General features: G+C 39.3%; 1 protein-coding gene across 5 annotated transcripts in view; it reads right to left on the bottom strand.

Annotated features, from left to right (window-relative positions):
* SMAP1 (small ArfGAP 1) overlaps window positions 1–20,270 on the bottom strand; it is a 132,903-nt gene that overhangs the window by 14,821 nt on the left and 97,812 nt on the right. For 3 of the 5 annotated variants that reach the window (XM_055134707.1, XM_055134709.1, XM_055134711.1), the window contains one exon: window positions 18,501–18,591. In XM_055134707.1, coding sequence (XP_054990682.1) covers window positions 18,501–18,591 — 91 coding nt within the window. The remainder of the gene's footprint in view (window positions 1–18,500; window positions 18,592–20,270) is intronic. The other 2 variants (XM_055134708.1, XM_055134710.1) reach the window with 1 other exon arrangement.

Raw genomic sequence — 20,270 nt, 5'->3', positions numbered from 1 at the left:
AATATTCTTAAGCACACACACAAAACTCCGACTTATTTTCCATAAAAGTTGTCAATTTAGTTTAGAAAATACTTTTGAGTTCAGGATGTGCTGGTTTGGAAGTCAGCAGGTTTCTTCAGCGACAGAAAGGATCTGTTTACTGGTATAAAACTGCACCTCTTCTAGAATTTTTCATCTAAATTGTACCCCACTGAGAATGTCAACATTTCTACTTTCAAATCTAAATCCTATTTAGTATCTGAGCAGGACATTGCCTGATCTGTAAAATAATATACAACACTATTTGGTTCTGAAATTTTATTTCACCCTTAGGATCACATATGTAACTAATAAGAGTAATTCAATATTTAGTATAGTGCTTTGTTTTGTGCCAAGCCTGAAAAAATATAAATGCACTTATACAAGCAATTATCACCACCAACATGACAAAAAAGTTATACATGTCTTGTGTTATAAAGCAATGCTGAAGGCTTATCTTATAATCATATTCAATTCATAGAAAATAAGAGTCTTCTGGATAATGCAAAACTATACAAAAATAAAGGTTCCCTACCGTAGGTCGTAGTTATAGTCCCACTAATTGGTACACTTAAACAAAAAGATTAAAATGTCAATTTTATGTTTTGTGTTTTTCACACACACACACAAAAAAATATTCTACCCAAACACATTTTCATGCTTATAAGCCTATCCTTAAAAACAATCTATACAACCAAAATGTAAAAGTACAATATGAAAAAAAGTGGATCGGCATGGAAAGTATCATGCTAAGTGAAATGAGTCAGAAAGAGAAAGACAGACATAGAAAGATTGCATTCATCTGTGGAATATAGAATAACAGAGTAGGAGACTAACACCCAAGAACAGTAGAAATAAGTACCAGGAGGCTGACTCCATGGCTTGGAGGCTGGCCTCACATTCTGGGGAGAGGGCAACTCAGAAGGGATCACCAAGTATAATGCGGTCCGGAGGCCATGGGGGGGGAGGGTAATGCGGGCTGAATGTAGACTAGAGACTGAACACAGTGGCCACTCAGCACCTCTACTGCGAACCACAACACCTAATTAGAGAGAGAGAACAAAAGGAAATGCCCTGCCACAGTGGCATAGTGGGGTGGGGGGAGATGGGGTTGGGGAGGGTAGGAGGGATGTTGGGTTTACCGGTGGTGGAGAATGGGCACTGGTGAAGGGATGGGTTCTCAAACTTTGTATGGGGGAAACATGAGCACAAAAATGTATAAATCTGTAACTGTACCCTCATGGTGATTCACTAATTAAAAATAAATTAACAAAAAGAAACTAAAGATAAATAAATAAAAAGGTTTTCTTTAGACCATATTCTGTACACATGAAATAAGAATCTATGGCATTTATTATGTGGGACTTAACATGCATTCAGTGATAAATTCCTGGGCATTTAGGTAGTTTCCAGACTTTCGATTTTACAAAAATAGAACATGAACATCCACAGTGCTTAATAGAAAGGCTACAGAGACCAAATCCTTCCCTTAAGATTAGGATTCTTTGTTTCTCCCACTGCATAGTAAACAACTCCATATAATTTAAATCATATTTAAGATAATAAATGTAATTTCCAGACCCTTGAAAGATGTTAAGTTTTGTAAAGTAGAGAAAAACTGGGGAGTAAATTAATTTAGGGAGGAAATTTAGAAATTCTCTAAAAGAGAGATTTACAGAAAATGAGAAAGCTAATGGCAATGACCTTCGAGGAAATGTTTGGTCTATATATGATCGAGATCTTTGGGATGGCATGAGGATACTCAGAAAGAATGAGTATGCAAGAAGACTCCAAAGGAAGCTATTACTGAGCCCTTGTGAATGGGAACATGCAGGATTCTGAATAAAGAGGTTAGCAAAGGTTGCCAACAGGAATGGGGGGTGAATACGAGGAGAACACTGTAGGAGACAAAAGCAGATGGTTTTGATGCTTAGGAGCAGGAGGTGCAGAGGGGAGCTGCAAATTGTGATGGACAAAGAAAGGATTTCTAGGAAATTCGCTGGGTACCTAGTTTCAGAAGTGATGGGACAAAAACCAAGCCAAGTGTCTTCAAGTGGGATGTGAGAAACAGTGCATGGATATACAGCACTTTTAAAACTTCAAAGCAATACTTGGGCCTGGAGACACAGCACATAGCCCTACACATGGCTGACCTCCAATTTCATGGTATCACAGATGATCCCCTCAGCACTGCCAGGAGTGATTCCCGAGCACTTCTGAATATGGCCCAAACCCAAACAACAGGAGTTAAGGAGAGCAGAAAAATGAAGGCCTCTCAATAGGAGTGTGGACTTGAGGCTTTCCTTTGCTCCTTAATGCCCTTCCATTTGTATGTTTGTGGTTATTCTTAATTTGAGGGGATGGATAGGTTCAATGCAAATGGAAACAGTGAATGTAAGAGGTGCTGGGGGAGAGGTGTAACAAAATGAGTTAAATAGTTACTGAAAGTTCAGAAAGGTTCTAAACATCTACTAAGCATCCAAGCACCTGCAGGGTTGGGAGCTATGGAATGACTCTTAAAAGCAAATTTAATTTATTTTGCTCTTTTTTTTTTTCTTCCCATTTTGGGCCACACTGGAAATGCTTGGGAATCACTCTTGGCATGCTTGGGGGACCATGTGCGATGCGAAGGACAGAGCACGGGTTAGCCATGAACAAGGAAAATGCCCTCCCCACTGTATAATCGCTCTGGCCCCAAGAATTTTATTATTTTTCCCATAAATAAGGGAGAAAAATGAGTGAAAATATGGGCATCAGTGAACTGTTAAATTTGTAACACTTTTTAACATTTAAAAATTTTTGTTTATGGATTTTGAGGCATATTTTTTAGTCACTGAATGAGAGGTAGAAGCAAGTGGAAATTTTTTAACATTAGCAGAACAAACTGACATAGAAGGTATGGAGCGACAGCACAGCAGGTAGGGCATTTGCCTTGCATGCGGCCAACCCAGGTTTGATTTCTCCATCCCTCTTGGAGAGCCCAGCAAGCTACAAGAGTATCCTGCTCGCACAGCAGAGCCTGGCAAGCTACCTGTGGCATATTCGATATGCCAAAAACAGTAACAAGTCTCACAATGGAGACGTTACTGATGCCCGCTCGAGAATATCAATGAGCAATGGGACGACAGTGCTACAGTGCATACTTACTCCATTAAAAACCTCTATTTCTTAAACTGGCCTTTTAAAATTTCAGAAAGCAAATCACACAAACATTAACACTGAGCTCTCCTTTGTAACTACCTAACAGTTAATGGAGCTGTCAATAAAGTCAATTTACAATCTAAGTCAAAGGGATGCATCTGTTTGGATAAAGTTCTTTGTGACAAGGCTGAGACTGGTTTTCAACTGACTGGGAAAGATTTCTCATAGTGCCAAAACAGGTGAGGAACTTTTTCTGAGTCCACTAAGGTTTCCTAATATCCAACCTAATCACAAAAGTAACTCTTCTTGATTGTTCCATAGTTGGAAGCCTGCATCACGACAGGGCTGGGAGAGGACAGCTGGAATGGAGAAAGGATCACTATGAAAATAATGGTTGGAGGAATTGGTTGGGATGGGAGATGTGTGCCGAAATCTGATAAAGGATCAAACATGATGACCTCTCAGTATCTGCATTGCAAACCATAATGACCAAAAGTAGAGAGTATGGGGAATACTGTCTGCCATGGAGGCAGGGGGAGGGTGGGAAAGGGGGGTATAATGGGGATATTGGTGGTTGGGGAATGTGCACTGGTGGAGGGATAGGTTGTGTGATTGTAACTCAGACATGAAATCTTGTAACTATATCTCACAGTGAATCAATAAAAAAAAAATTTTTTTTTTTTTAAAAAAGTAACTCTTCTCTGCTTTCACATCTACAAAATACCTGCTGTCTACCTACCTCAGTGGGCTGGAGCAATAGCACAGCAGGTAGGGCGTTTGCCTTGCATGCGGCCGACCCAGGTTCGATTCCTCCACCCCTCTCAGAGAGACCAGCAAGCTACCGAAAGTATCTCGCCCGCACGGCAGAACCTGGCAAGCTCCCTGTGGTGTATTCGTTATGCCAAAAACAGTAACAACAAGTCTCACAATGGAGACGTTACTGGTGCCCGCTCAAGCAAACTGATGAGCAACGGGATGACAGTGACAGTGACCTACCTCAGTCTTCTCCCCATATAAATCTCCTAATATGAAAGATTCCATCCCAATAATTGTCCTTGTTACTACATAGCTAAGCTACGCATCTACAGAGCTGTTGATAAACAAACCCTAAGCTAAATGAAAACTTCTCAGCCATAGAAAATCAATAAATACATGTTCCAAATGGATTTTCCCAATGGATTTCAATTTTGCTAATTTGTTTGACTATATTTGAGTTGCTAAAGAATTTCTTTTTTAAAAAATAAAAATTGTAGTGTAGATAACAAGTTTATAATAGTGCTAACTTTTATGGTTTTGATTACTCAAAACTGTACTGTACCTCACCACCACTGAAGTGCTCTAGGCCCTCCACCACTGACCTGTCCTCTATCACTGAACTGCCACAGTCTCTCGGCCCCCACCCCCCACACATAAGTTTTATAATCCAAGGCCTAGGGCTTTATCATAGTTTTATACTCTCTACTCCCTTGGCTAAACACACTCTTTAAGGACTGTTTGGATTCACTATGAAGATTATTCTTTCGATTTTTTTTTAAAAAAGAACAAATATGATTATCATTAACATCATTACCCTGAACATTTCCTAGATATTTTTAAAGTATCTTTTACGTGTTGTTTTTATCTCCATGACAGATGGAAAGGGCATCATCTTCTGTTATCTCCAGTTACAGAAACTGATAAAAAGACGAAAGACTTATTTGTTTTGAAAAGGAAGACTCTTACATGCATCGTACTAAGTAAATTAAGTCAATTTGAGAAGGCCACTGTCATATATGTTAAATATTAGCAGGGCTAGAAAAGACAAAACTTGGAAGCCATAAAAAGAAATTACAAACTGATCAGGGATTAGAAGTCTAAAGGAAAGGGATACAGAAAACACAGGAGATCTGAGGGGGCAGCAAAATGATACACACCATCATGGTGCGTAGATTGATCACTACATATCTATCCAAAGCCACAGGACGTACAAGAGTGGACACCTAGGTAAAGTATGGACTTGAAATAGTCACAATGTACCAATATAAGTATATCAATTGCAGCAAATGTCATTCTGGCCTGAAATGTTGATAACTGGTGGTGCAATGTGGGGATAGGGATTAAGGTTCAATTTCACTGGGAGCCCAAATCTCAAAAGTCTTAAAATTGAGATGATTAAAATGAGCATGGTAATTTTCCTTGTATAGGTCCTTCACTTCTTTGGGTAAACAGATTCCAAGGTACTTGATTTTTCTGAGGTACTATTGTGAACGGGATTTTTTTTCAACGTCTCTTTCTTCTCTTTCATTATTTGTATATAAGAAAGCCATGGACTTCTGGGTGCTGATTTTGTAGCCTGCCACTTTACTATACCGACTTATTGTCATCTCACACCACAGAGACTGGCACACATTCAAAAGAACAAAAGCAACCAGTGCTGGCATGGAAGTGAGGAAAAAGGGATGCTCCTTCACTGTTGGTGGGAATACCGAATGGTCCAGCCTTTCTGGAAAACAATATGGACAGTCCTTCAAAAATTAGAAATTGAGCCTTTCCGGCCCCGCGCGAGATCGACCCCAGAGGCAACTGAACCACTTTGGACACGAGCGGCGCCCCCAAAATGCTTCCAGACTGTGTGCTCGGAGCTTCTGGCCCAGGTGCTGCCAGCGAGTGATGCAATTACCAAAAGAATTTTCCCTGGACTTCATATAGAAATCCAAAATCTAATGTCTCTTGATTGTCAGCAACGTGTAAATGTTCCTTTTTGGCAGGGCTTACCGTGGGGGGGAAACTCCAAACAATAGTACTGAGTTTTTTGTTGAAGGGTAAAAGATTGTAGCGATAGAATTTTAGGCAGAATTTTCCCTGGACTAAACACAAAACCGTGCGGCGGCGGCAGCCTAATGTCATCTAATCATCAGCAATATGAAATGGTTCCTTTGTAATGGGTTGGACTTTGGGGGGACCATAATAGGGTTAAAGTTTGTAGCGACATGTAATTTCTGGCCGTACTTTCCCTGGACTTTATACAGAAATTCAAAGCCGCAAGGCCGCTGCCATGGCCGCACAACCTATTGTCATTTAATCATCACCAATATAAAATGATTCCTTTTTAACGGGTCGGACTTTGGTGGGAAATCCTAACAAGAATAGTAAGTCATTTGCTGAAATATTGAAGGCTACCAAAGTGGTAGCCATCTCTATAGACTGAACTAAGCCATATCCCCACGCCGGCTGAGAAGAAATATCCTTCTTTCTTGGGAAGAAACGCGGCGTGGCGTTAACCAGAGTATGATGTCCATTAAGCTGACACGGACCTGGTGGCGTGGGAATGGGATACAAGGGAATAAATTATTATGTACTGGGAATAGCGGGACGCTGGTGGAATCTCGAGCCGGGGCCGATACCAGCGTATTACTTTTGGTTCCAGAAACTGCTTGCAGACATTCTACCAGACTATCAACTAAGCCAGAGCCCCACGCCCGGCTGATGACGAGAAATAACCATCTCTTTTGGTTTGTTTTCCCTTTGTCAGGCAGCGTGGTGATTACTAAACAGGCGTGATTTCGGTGGCGCGGGACGAGGGAGGGAAAAGAATAGAAAAGTTATGTAACAAACAGCGGGACTTAATATCTCTACATTCTCAGCAATGGAGAGCCATCAAATGCTTCCTTGACAGTGGGACTGTCTTTTCTTTTTTTGGGGGGAATCCCTAGCAACAATAGTGAGTTATGTGTTGAAACATGGATTGTAACCAAGATAAAGCGTAAACGAAGTGAAACTTATCACTTACAAGGGCGGGGACTGGGGGGGCGGGAGGGGGCTCGAGGTATAATGGGGTGGTTGGTGATGGAATATGGGCACGGGTGAAGGGAGGGGTGTTTGAGTATTGTATAACTGACATAATTCTGAGAACTATGTAACCCTCCACATGGTGATTCAATAAAATGTAAATTAAAAAAAAAATTAGAAATTGAGGGGCTGGAGGGATAGCACAGTGGGTAGGGCGTTTGCCTTGCACGCGGCCGACCCGGGTTCTAATCCCAGCATCCCATATGGTCCCCTGAGCACCGCCAGGGGTAATTCCTGAGTGAAGAGCCAGGAGTAACCCCTGTGCATCGCTGGGTGTGACCCAAAAACCAAAAAAAAAAATAGAAACTGAGCTTCCATATGACCCCGCAATACAAAAAAGGACAGTAGAAATGAAATCTGTATCTATATATTCACTGTAGCACTGTTCACAATAGCCAAAATATGGAAACAACCAAGTGCCCTAAAACAAACGACTGGTTAAAGAAACTTTGGTACATCTACACAATGGAATACTATGCAGCTGTTAGGAGAGATGAAGTCATGAAATTTGCTTATAAATGGATAGACATAGAGAGTATCATGCTAAGTGAAATGAGTCAGAAAGAGAGGGATGGACATAGAGAGACTGCACTCATCTGTGGAGTAAAGAATAACATCACATGGGGCTGACACCCAAGGCAGTAGATACAAGGGCCAGGAGGATTGGCCATAGCTGGAAGACTGCTTCATGAGCAGAGGGGAGAAGTCAGATGGAATAGAGAAGGGATCACTAAGAAAATGATGACTAGAGGAACCAGTGGGGATGGGAGATACATGCTGAAAGTAGATAATGGACCATATATGATGACCTCTCAGTGTCTGTGTTGCAAGCTATAATGCCCAAAAGTAGAGAGAGAGTATGGGGAATACTGTCTGCTTGGAGGCAGGGGGAGGGTGAGAAGGGCAGGGGTATGCCCGGGATATTGGTGTTGGGGAATGTGCACTGGTGGAGGGATGGGTGTTTGATCATTGTGAGATTGTAACCCAAACATGAAAGCTTGTAACTATCTCACAGTGATTCAATAAAATTAAAAAACTTAAAAAAAATGAGCAAGATAATGACTTGCTCAATGTCACTTTCCTTAGTTAAGCATCAAAATGTACACCAGAATAAGTCTACTAAACCCATGACTAATAAGTGTTCTTCTCTTTAAATCATATTTCATCAAGTCATGCAAGTACAACTCTATCAAATTACAAGTTCTGAAAACTGAAACAAAATGTAAATAGTTTGCAATTATTTTTGTATTGAAACAGTAGAATATCATTCAGTACTATTCTCACACTTTCTCATCTTCTCCCCGTCCTCTTATGAAGCTCTGTATCTACTCAATTTCTAGTCATGAGTACATATGATGCAGTTATCAATGAGCAAGCTGGAAGGAAGGAAACAAGTACGGGATAGAAGCATCCTAGAGCAGCAGAAGATTCATAAAGCACTGAGAATTCAGTGCATCCTTTTGATTAAGGATCCACTAACAGCAGTGTTTTTGGGCGAGTAAATGAAGCTCCTGGGCCACAAAATAAAATATTTATACTATCAATATAGAAATATCACCAAAATTTCTTTAAAAATAGTTAAGTCTGTAAGTTAACAGTTTATGGAAACTTCTGGGTGGAGGAAATCTTTGCATTGATGTCTCTGAGAAGCAAATGTCTGTGCAACAACTGATCAAAATTCCCCATCAACATGCTCCTTAGTGTGCGCGTTGCTATGTTCCTCACTGGGTGACAGCATGGCGGGAGAACAGCCAGCAGCAGGAGGGGGCGGCAGCACCCCTTCATCAGTATGCAGAAACAGCACTCGGTGGACAATAAAAATAATAGCAGATCCAGAGTACAAGAAAAGCCTAAGGCAAATGGAAGAAATTTAACTGGGGACAACATCATAAAGAACGATAATGAAGCACAAAGGACCCCTTGAAAAGGCAATGAGTGAGCAATCAGAAGAAATTAGGACAATGCAGTAAAATGAAGAATTTCAATCTTAAAGACACGGCAAGACAACAAGCCTACAGTTGACAGACTATAAATGACTTTCTTCTTTCAAAGTTACCTTAAGATTTCAGGCTAGCATTTTATCTAAAATCTGAATTGGCAGGTGACTTTTAAAACTGCACACATTCTAGAAATTTACAAGAAAAGGTTAAAATGGTTTAAGTTAAGGAAAAAGACTAAATTTATTAAGATCAGTGTTGCATCCCTGGCACCATCTGGTTATCTGAGCACAGCTGGAAACCACCCCCAGCACAAGAACAGCAGCAGCGGCATCTGAACGGGGTTATGGCCGGCTCCCTTCACCCAAAAACTAAATATTCAAATCAGAATCAGTATTACATCTAATGTGAACATTAGATACGGCCAGCACTTCCTTACTGGCCTTCTTTACATCATGACACTAAGACTCTTAGAAGGTAACATTTCAAACATGAAAATTTACAAAATCATCTAGATCCAGAAATGCACAATATGTTGAGTGAAAATGCTTCTTCTACTAATGGTGGAGGATACACCAGAACTCAACAGATAACACTGTCAAAAATGTAGAAACAGAAAGATAGTACAGAGATTAAGACCCTGTATGCAGCAGACTGGGTCAGCTTTATCCAGCAATACAAGGAGGACAGTATGTGGTATCAGGGAGAGAACCAGAGTCAGCCACATTACAAATGAATACCAAAAACAAAAAACAAAAAAACAAATACCTTAATCCCTGTGCTCTCTCTCCAGTCACAACAAAGGACTTAAAATAAAATTTAGTCTTTTTTCTTGGTCTAATCCAAGTGCTTTTGAATAATTCATAAATGAAATGAAAATATAAAAATTTATATAACCTTTGAGATTCACAAGTTTATTCTGGTTCTATTGCCAGACAGTCTGATCAATGCTTTTGATAAGACCATCTCCATTAAATCTTCATATCAGTTTATGGGGCCGGAGTGATAGTACAATGGGCAGGGCATCTGCCTCGAATGTGGTCATCTGGGGTTCAGTTCCCAGCATCCCAGACGGTTATCTGAGCACAGCCAGGAGTAATTCCTGGATGCAGAACTGAAATAAACCCTGAGTATCACCAGATGTGGCCCATAAACCAAAACATAAAACAATATATAGATTCCAGGCTCCCTTCTGAGACAATTAATGATACCTTGGCCCTACTCTCCATGTCACCCACATCTACTCATTCAGAACTACTGACTCTTCCTTCCTGCAGGATATACAAACTGGCAGCCTTTCTAAATGCCTTAATAGTTTCATTTAGTTTTTAATGGTACCTAAATGCACTTAGACTAGGCAAGAGATGTCACTGTGTGTGACAGGTCTTGTTACTCTAGGGTCATTTTTATAGCCCAGAGCCCTTGTCCATCCTTTCTACTATTCCCTAGCCCCCATATGCCCCCCTCAAAAAAAAAAAATTAAGGAAGAGACAGAATAGCTACCTTTCTAATTCCAAGCTTGACACAAAGTAAATGACTGATAATTCCATAAAATGATGCATGGAAATGCTTCCCCAAAGAAAGATTATAGACAATTTCTTGGCGGCAGCAAAGCAATGTACAACAGGTTGTTCTCATTTTGCTGGGAGAACAGGTGAGGTAATGACACTTTTAAAAATAGTGATATAATACCAGGGATATCGTTTATCAGTTGCTCTTGAATCCTTGCCCTACATTCTCAATACTTTCAGCTTCCCATGATTTTCCTCTTTGAAAATCATCTCCTCTTTCAAGCCTAGGGACACATTTGCCTGAAAGACCCTTCAGCCACAGGTGTTGAGATCCTCTCAAACTGCACTGTTTCCGAGCCACAGATCCAGGAGATTGTTTGACTAGGATATCAGAACTGTTTCCGGATAGAATCCCTCCCCTGGGGCTTCCTCTATCCAGTTCACCTATGGGTATGGAATTCTCTGTAAATCAAAAATATGTCCTGTCGCTGCTCCCAGAGCAAGAGACACATGAAAATACGAATACCCAGGTCCATGTCCTCCATCTCCTCTCAGGCCTGAACCACTTCTTATTCTCCTCTCACTAAACTCTTCCAGATGTGCAGCCATAGTACCTGACCAGTGCTCCAAAGCTGCCCACTAGGTATGTCTGCTACAGATGGGTTACAAAACAAGCATGCTTTATATTCTACAATGACACAAGGACCTATGTTTATCTGGGTAGTTGCTTATTTTTCAAAACTCTTGTTCACTTGAAAGGGGCTGGAGTGTACGCACACCATGCAGCATGTGGCCCTGAAAGCACTGCTGAAAACAAGTCCCAGCAGAGAGCTGGGTGTACCCCCTAAGCACCATTGGGAACAACTCCTGGGTACTGAGCGGGAAAGTCAGAAGGCCTGTCACACACAGTGTCAGCTCTTGTCTAATCTAAGCACCACAAATACCAACTACACAAAAAACCAGAGATGACCTCTGTAATAAATTAACTTTAAATGAAGTAAGTTTGCACTTATTAAAGAAAAAAGTTACCAGCAACAGCAAGAATACTTGACACCTGAATTAAGAAAACAAATTTTAAATTAGAAATTTATCAACATTCAGATTTCCAACTGGATCTCATAACCAATTCTAAACAATCCAATTTTGAAAGCACTCCGATTTACATACCAAAGACTGGGCTGGGCTGCCACATGAAATCTACATTGTCAATTACAAACTAGGCAGCACCTCTTCATCCCGAAGACTAGGCTGGGCCAGAGCCTGGAATCTACAATGTAGCAGAACACCTATTCTCTAGGACAGATACTCTTTCAGCAGGACCCATCAAAGATGAAATCCCATGGTTGTGTTTCTCCTCTCCTTGTCCAACAAACATATAAGCATTCATAATATTAATCGTTTTGTATGGGCATAGCAAGAGATGCATTAAGCTTTTAGAACTGCTCTCCTGGGGCCATCTCAATCTCAGACTACAGTGTTCAGGCCAGATTAGTCTTTCCTATCCCTAGCAGGTCCTAGTCTCGTCATTTACTTTAAGATCATGACAGCACTTGTCCATGATCAGACTCTTAACTTACAGTTAAGAATGGGGCACTTTGGCCAGGCCCATCTCGATGCCAGGGTAGCACATAACTTACCGCTTGCCCTGGGTCCGTCTCATCCCCCGTTGGGACCCTGCCTTTTAAAGGGCTAGGAACTGAGGGCAACCAAGGCTACAGTCAAGAAAGCAGATGCCCGGGAATTAATAATATTCAAAGCCAATTAAATCCCAATTGCAAAGGCCTATTAACAAATGTCTTTCTTTGTCCATCAAAAAGGACTTGCTCTGAATAAACTATGTAAAGGACTCAAGGAGAAGAGAAAATCATTATTTACAAGTCAACAGAACACTAAAAAAGAAGCTACAAATAAACACAGAGGAATGGGAGCACTGTGACGGGAGTAACCCAATAAACCTAAACTACCTGAAGCTATGTAATCCTACACAATTTCTTCCCTCAGCAATGTCCTCTAGTTTCCAGGCTGCAATCTCATCCACCTTGCACTACAAACACACAGAGCTGCATTTTCTGGTATTTACTAGAGTTCCATGAACTCTGCTGGTGCTCAATAAATATTAATTGAATTCATCCTTTACTTGAATGTCAGAAGCATTAACTGGTCATAATCTATTTGCCCAAATAAAAATAAAAAAAATCAAAGAGCAACAAGAAATTTCATGTATTACTAATCTAAGACAGATAAGAATATGGTAAGTCAATGGATATTACGTTTTTCATTAGCGTTTTTGACTGAGCATGAACATTCAGCCATGAGTACACCCTTGCTACAAATGAAAACTGCCAAGTCTAATTCTGCATCGGTAACTACTGAGGTGTCATCAGAAGAAAAAGAATTTAAAGTATAAACAGAATTGCTTCCATGAGATGCAGTGATGCTCTCCTTAATGATTTTAAGGCTTTATCAATTTCCATACTACTCAAAAAAGCTTTTTATTTCTTATTCGAAAAATCATTAAAGTCTTTGTCTTAACAAAAGAATGTTATTTGAAATTTCCCTGTATTAAAATATTCTGAATTGTTGTCCTGTCCACCAGGACAGCTTTAGACTATTTCAGCATGACTGAGGCTATTTCAGCATGACTAAGAAGCTTCCCCTTCTTGCCTGGAAATTAGAGTATCAGTGCATTTCCCTTTCTCCACCTATTTTTGGTGTCAGTTCCCCCAAATGTCCTATTATTTACCCTTTGCTTCTCTCTCTCTCAGAGGAACCCATTTGTAAGTATTTGTTATCAGTTCTCTCACAACAATATATACAACTCTCTGCATATTTTTTCTTCTATAGGTGTAATTATACAGAAATAAACCAATTTTTTTTTTCTTTTTGGGTCACACCCAGCAAGCACAAGGGTCACTCCTGGCTCATGCACCCAGGAATCACCCCTGGCGGTGCTCAGGGGACCATATGGGATGCTGGGATTTGAACCCGGGTTGGCCATGTGCAAGGCAAACGCCCTACCCGCTGTGCTATTACTCCAGCCCCCCAATTTTTAAAATGACATACTAAACACACTCTTCTGAGCAGAAGCAAGACAAATTTTTTGCCATATTTTAAGTAAAGGGATGTGCAAATAACTATAAAACCATCCTTCCAATCTGCTCAATACATAGTTCACAGGACGATGCTGGTTTTTTCAAGGTACTGCTAAGCTTGGCATTCTTTTACTCAGTCCATTTCCAAACAGGTTGATACGTATATACACTTGGAAAACTAGAAATTTCTCCATAGACATGGAGTGTTCTGTGGAGTCGTTTAGTTTGCTATTTAATTTGCAAACATTTTGGAAAAAATAATTTAAGAGAAAATAAGAGTAATATTATCTTATTATACAAACCTGGTGTACATGTTACCAGAGAAGTAGTGCATACCCTTGCATTCTACATTTAACTAGCATTGTCAATTCCTCTTGGCCACTGATAAGTGATAAGGGAAAGCTTTGATTTCCTGAGACATAAACCCAAATAAGAAAACTTTAAAATCTGCTCAAGGCTTTCCTTTGAACATTTCAGTGAAGAAAAAACTGGGGCCAGGGAGCTAGCAGAAAGGCTTGCATGCATGGAGCCGAGTTTTATCCTCAAGCACTGCTAGTTGTAGCGCTGGAGGCGCTCAGCCCTGCCAGGTGTGCTTTGCTGTTCCCCAGCTCATCTGAGCCAAGCATCACAATACCGGGCCTGAGCAATGCACCACGCCAGTTGACAGCATTGCCGCGAGTGTTCCAAAGCTCCCTGAACATGCTTGGGGGCTCTCCACCACCACGCCCCCATAAAAGAAGCAGGAAGGATAGAGGTGAACAGGAGGTATTGCATGCATGAATATCCCATCAGGTCAGGATGGCATGGGCCACCAAGGTCACCAGCATTGATAGGGAGACACCCCCCAGCAAAAAGTTTTTAAAAACTCTTATGAATGTTTAAGCAGAAATTGCTCTAGATTAAAGTGAGCAAGCACAGCAAAAGATCATTTGATTTAAGCAGTGAATACACCCCTGAGCTGGATTTCTATTACCAAGGTGACAGTTGATTCTATGGACGATGACTCTTGGAGTAGTAAGGATGCTAGCCTCTCAGATGCTTTCCAAGGACCTCCATCACATACAGCCCTTAGATCCTGAGAATTCAGCTAGCGAAAGCCTCTGGAGAAGGGGCCAGGCTGCTTGGCACTGTGCCTAAAGAAGATCCTCCACCTCTGGTGAAAGACTGAACTGAAATCTGTAAGGTCATTTTTAAAACCAGCAAAAAAAGCAAAAGCTTTTTTTCAAGCTTTCTGCTTAAGCAAAGCTCACCCCTGAAGAGTTTATTCTTTGATAGGGTTTTCTAAAACAAATAGCACTGAACTAAAGTATTAGTCTCAGAGGGTGATACTAACCAACTGCTAAGCAGTCTGCTAAACTTATATCATCATATAAGCACTAAAAATGAGTGGACACAAGTACAAATGCATAATGTCCAATCCTAGAAACCATACATACTTCTATATATGAAGAGCACTACCTTCACTTGCCCAAGAAGCTAATTTCAATTTTTGTCTAATACAGAAGGTACGTAGTCAAATCCAGATGTGCCTGTGTCTGAAATATAATTCTGTTCTAGATACAGGAATTGTTCAGTCTGGTGCCTAATCAAGGGCAGATCCAGGATCTTATTTTCAAGACCAGAGTATAGGTTATAAACAAGTATTGGGTCCCACTTCTATATTAAAGAGAGGAAGGCAACAAAATTTCTACAGGTGTCAAGGTGACTTAACACCTAGTTTGTAGCCGTACGTGCAGATACATTCAGAAACATCGGGTCAGCAAATTATAACTCACTGCCTATTTTTTAAAATTTACTGGAACCCAGCCATGCTCATTCATTTATGTTTATGGCTATTTGCATACTATAGTGGGACAGCTGAGGAGTTGCAACTGAGACCATATGGCTACAAAATAAGGAAAGCTGAAGAAAGTATTAGCTGGAGTCATTAGGTTGAAAAAAAAAAGCAAGATTCAGGATAGTCCTATTTGAAGGGGATCACTAAATCACTAAAAAATGATCCTTGAATAAACACTGAAAACTTGGATAACATGACTGTGTCTGTGTGACTGAACAGACTCAAAGTTTTCCTTTTTCCATGTAAACATATGTCAATACTAGTTGTGATCTTACTCATATGGGGAACCATGCTACCATTTCTCCACAATCATAAATCATAGTTCTCAGACCCTGCTCCCTTTTCCATACCAAGTTTCAATTTGCTGGGGTAACCCAACGCCCCACTAGGGAACTGTAGCAGGGTAAGGAGCAGAAAAAGAATGTGCTGCCCAAGGCAGACAATCCTGTCTTTGGACCACTGTTCTTCTCTGAATTGGGAGCTCTGCTACTTTTTAGTTTTAGACCTTATTTAAGACAGTTTTTTTTTTTAAAGTATAAAAATGTGCTTTTGATTTATGAGACTGAGAAACAAAAGTAGTAAAGAGTTGTGTGTGCTCTGGGTAAGACACCCCCTATTTCTGCAGTCAAAATACAGAGATATCCTGCTTTCTAATGCAATCCCCACTCCAACCCTTTCACCTTTGGCATTTTCCACTTACTCCTAAAAATTGTTAATCAGCAAAAACCTCTATATATCAAACATCCTCCTCTCCTTGCTTTTTAATGAACTTTCCTTGTCACTATTTAAGACAGCTATCTTGGCAGACTCACAAATCTATTAGTGAAAGAAATAAATGTAAAGAAATGTTAACTGAATCAAAGCCATTAAGATTATGGAGTTGTCTACAAAGACATACGAACAATAGTAAAACATCATAGAAAGCATTCCACAATAATGGTATTGCCATCCACAAAATTACATGGTTTTGAGAGATGGAAGGTATAAGACAAGGAAACCAAGGAAATTTCTAAAACTGGTGATGGTGAAACAGTCAGTGATCTGTCCCAACAATAACCTGGAAGGCAGAAACATAAAATGATGTTCGAGCAGAAATACTCCAGCGAACACAAAGTAGCATAAGAGTTTACTAATGCAAGCTTTTGAAATTTGGGGAGTACTTGTTATCATACAATATTACTGCAGCCATATTTGAGTAACTAAGATGCATCACTCTAGAAGGAATACGCTATTGGCTATTCGAGACATTGCTCTAGCAATTTTCCATAGTGTATTAGCATGTTCTATAGATTTATCCCCTTAAGTGAACATCCTAAAACCTCCATTCACCAGCAAATCCTATTGGCTCTCTATTCTTAAATATATATACAGAGAGCTGGATTCATGTCATCTCCAATGCTAACACATACTCTGAGTCACAGCTATGTCTCTCTCACCTGTGCTATGTAACAGTTTCCTTACCGGTCTCCCTGCTTTCATCCTCCGTCTACTATAATATTTAAAACACTCTACTTAAAATTCTCTTGTCCAACATACCCAGATATGCCCCACGTATCAGGTCTTTCTGACAATAGTTCCTCCCTGAGTTCTCCCACACCCAGCCCTGAAATGAGTTACAACCTTTCATTTCTGTTGTATCAATAGTAATTACCATATATGATCCACAACAGGTTTTTCTTATTCCTTCCTTCCAAAAGAATGAAAAGTCTTAAGAAATTCAGGGTTGTTTTCATTGTTCTTGGATTTTTGTTTGCAGTGCTAGGACTGAACTCAGAATCTCGAATATGCAAGGCAAGTACCCCACTACTGAGACACACCTGGCGGTGAGTTACAGGATTTTTATCTGTTTTGTTCCTATCACCCTATAGACATGCAACAGGTACATAATAAATATTTCCTGAATCAATGAATGAATCTGTAAGATGGAAGTGAAGCCTAGTGTATATCCTACATTTTTAAGTCAATACTAAAAAACATAGACTGGAAAGGAAATACTGCAGTGACTAAAAGACATTTCTTGTGAGATATTTTCTTTGGTAGTAAGTCCTTTCTCTCATTTACAGAAAAGGTAACAAAATATTATGAGGACTAGAATTCAATATAAGTGTATTCAGACTCTGGAATAATGTCCTATTTTCAAAATTATAGGGGATTTTGAGGGGGGTACTTCTAATATACTACTTATTTTCACCACCAGTGAAGAATTTTACCTCCAGGGAGTATATCTGCATGACATAATAGCTTCCTAAGAAATGAATAAAACATTCAACTATAATTCTAAAACAAAAAACAATTCACTTGATAAGAACTAAGATCAGTCTTAGAAAAGCAATGAGTTTAACTCTATTCTTCAACCATATTTCATACTTTCCTTATAATGGTTTTCTTCCCCAAACACTGAATAATAAAATTTCTGCTTGATGGCCCAAACAATACCAAAAATAACTATCAAGCTATTTTAGAAGAAAGAAAACTGTTAAAAAAAAAAAGCAGCAGCAGCTGACAATCGATGTAGATAAGCATAGTATAAGCACTCCATAAACAGACCTCTTTTCTTAGCAAATAGAGAACAGTTATCTGTAAGCTTTGAGAATGAATATGATATTAAACTAAAATGACATTATAGTAAAAATAAACTGCCTATTGTCATTAGGGTAAAATCAATCTCATCACTGGACCTAAGTCTAATGATTCATGTTGCATCCAAAAATCAAAACAAGAGAAAGACAGAGACTGGGCCTGGAGAGAAGGGAAGGATGAAAAGACTACAGGGAGAGAGGGAGATGGATGGAGAGAGAACAGAATGAGGGAGGAAGAGAAGAGTGGGGAAAGTGCAGAGTGAAGAAGAGAGAGAGAATCTACTCTTTATGTCAGCCAATCAAACCTTTAAAGATTACTTTGATATCTCTTCTTTCCCTAAGGAACTCATTACTTGAATTTCAGTGCAGACAGTGCTGACAGATACGAGCTTTCCTATTAAAGATTTCCTTTTTTGTGCGAGTTCAGCGAACTGATCACATTACTTTCAAATTCAGTTAACAGGTATCCCCTTGGCATATTGACAATCCATTATATTTAAGGAAAAGTTTCAACTGTTTCATAACTCTAATGGTAACTTGTCTCTTTTATTACTTACCAAGTCCTAAAAGATCAACAGTTGGCTCTGCAGCTTTTTTGGGGCTGGTACTTTTTTTAGGCTCCAACTGCTGATCTTCTTTCTTCTGCAGCTTTGAAAAGTAAATAATGAAATTTATTACTTTTTCTTAAATAAAGGGAATAATCCTTTAAGCCTAATTATGCATTTTTTATTTTTTTCCCCCACCCCTCATCAATTATGCATTTTTTAAAAAAAGAGTACAATGAATGAAGCATCTGAAGACAGGGTAATAAAGCTTAGTGTATTTGTTAATAAATATAAAATGAGTAAACAATCACTGAATTGTAATGACAAACTTTATGTACAAGACCCCAAATATAAATATGTACATATTAAATCTTAATGTAATGTTCTTAGTATTTCTGAGTAAAATTATACTTTTTAAAGAAGTACATTTCCTAATATTTACTAGATATGATAATGTGCCCTGTAAGTTACTCAAGGTTCGGAGTTTCATGAGAACACTGTTATGCCCCTTATGCAGATGATGACAGGAGACATCACAAAAGAAAGCCTACTGAAATGTTATTTGTTTTTATTTTATATTAAAAAATAAATAAAATGTTATTTTGTTTCCTTTTGAGTCTACATTACCAGCTATATTTTAAATACAGTATTCTTTGAGTTGCCAGCAACTGAAGTCACTGCTACAACACACAATCTTCCTCATTTACAGAAAATGTTGTATAGGATATGATTTAAAAAAAAAAAAGAGGGTAGAGTGACAGTACAGTGGGTAGGACAACTGCCTTGAGTGTGGCCAACCAGGGTTCAATCTCCAACATTACATACAGTCCCCAGGAGTAATCCCTGGACACTCTTAGGTGTGGTCCACAAGCAAACAAAAAACAAAAGGACCTATACCACTTAATTCTGATCTCAAAAATCAACTTTATCAAGAAAATAAATACTCATGTCTGTTCTCAAATCATGCCAACAAGATCAGTTTTTTCTAGGCAAACTTAAGAATTTATAACTTAGTTGTTATAATTTCTAGTTAAAAAGTATAATTCCTAAGAAAATATATATACATATGTATGTATGTATGTATGTATGTATGTATGTATGTATGTATATATCTACCCTATTAATCACTACTGTGACTTAGTGTTCCTCAGGATATTTTTAACTTCTGGCGGTGCTCAAGGATTAAGCCTGGCTTTGCACCCAGGAATTAATTCTGATAGCACTTGGGGAACTATCTGGGATGCTGGGGATAGAACTTGGTCAGTCACAAGTGCAGGACAAGCACATAATCCAGTGAACTATTACGCCAACTAATGTGACAGCTTTTAACACTTCTGTCCAAATACAGAACTGTGAAATTATGAAACAATATATAATATTCATAAATTAACATAATACATTTCATATGCTTTTACTTCTCAATATCCAATACAAAGACTTGCTTTGCTTAGAAAAATAATTGTAAAGTAGTTTGTTTTAACAAAGCAAATCTCTTTATTTTTTATCAAATCATGGTGAAGATACACAGAGTTACAAAGTCATTCATGATTGACTTTCAGCCATACAATGCTCAGCAACACCCATGGCTTCACCAGTGTGCATTTCCCACCACCGTGTCCCAAGTTTTCCGGCCTGCCTGCCTGTCCCTCCCCATGCCCCCTGCTTCTATGGCAGACATTTCCCTTCCTCCCTACATCTCATTTTAACTTTTAGGTATATAGTTTGCAATACTATTACTGAAAGGACATCATGTGTATCACTTTACCTCCTCTCAGCACTCAA

Source organism: Sorex araneus, chromosome 4, assembly GCF_027595985.1.
Source record: "Sorex araneus isolate mSorAra2 chromosome 4, mSorAra2.pri, whole genome shotgun sequence".
Lineage (NCBI taxonomy): Eukaryota > Metazoa > Chordata > Mammalia > Eulipotyphla > Soricidae > Sorex > Sorex araneus.
This window is presented reverse-complemented; position numbering and strand designations above follow the sequence as displayed.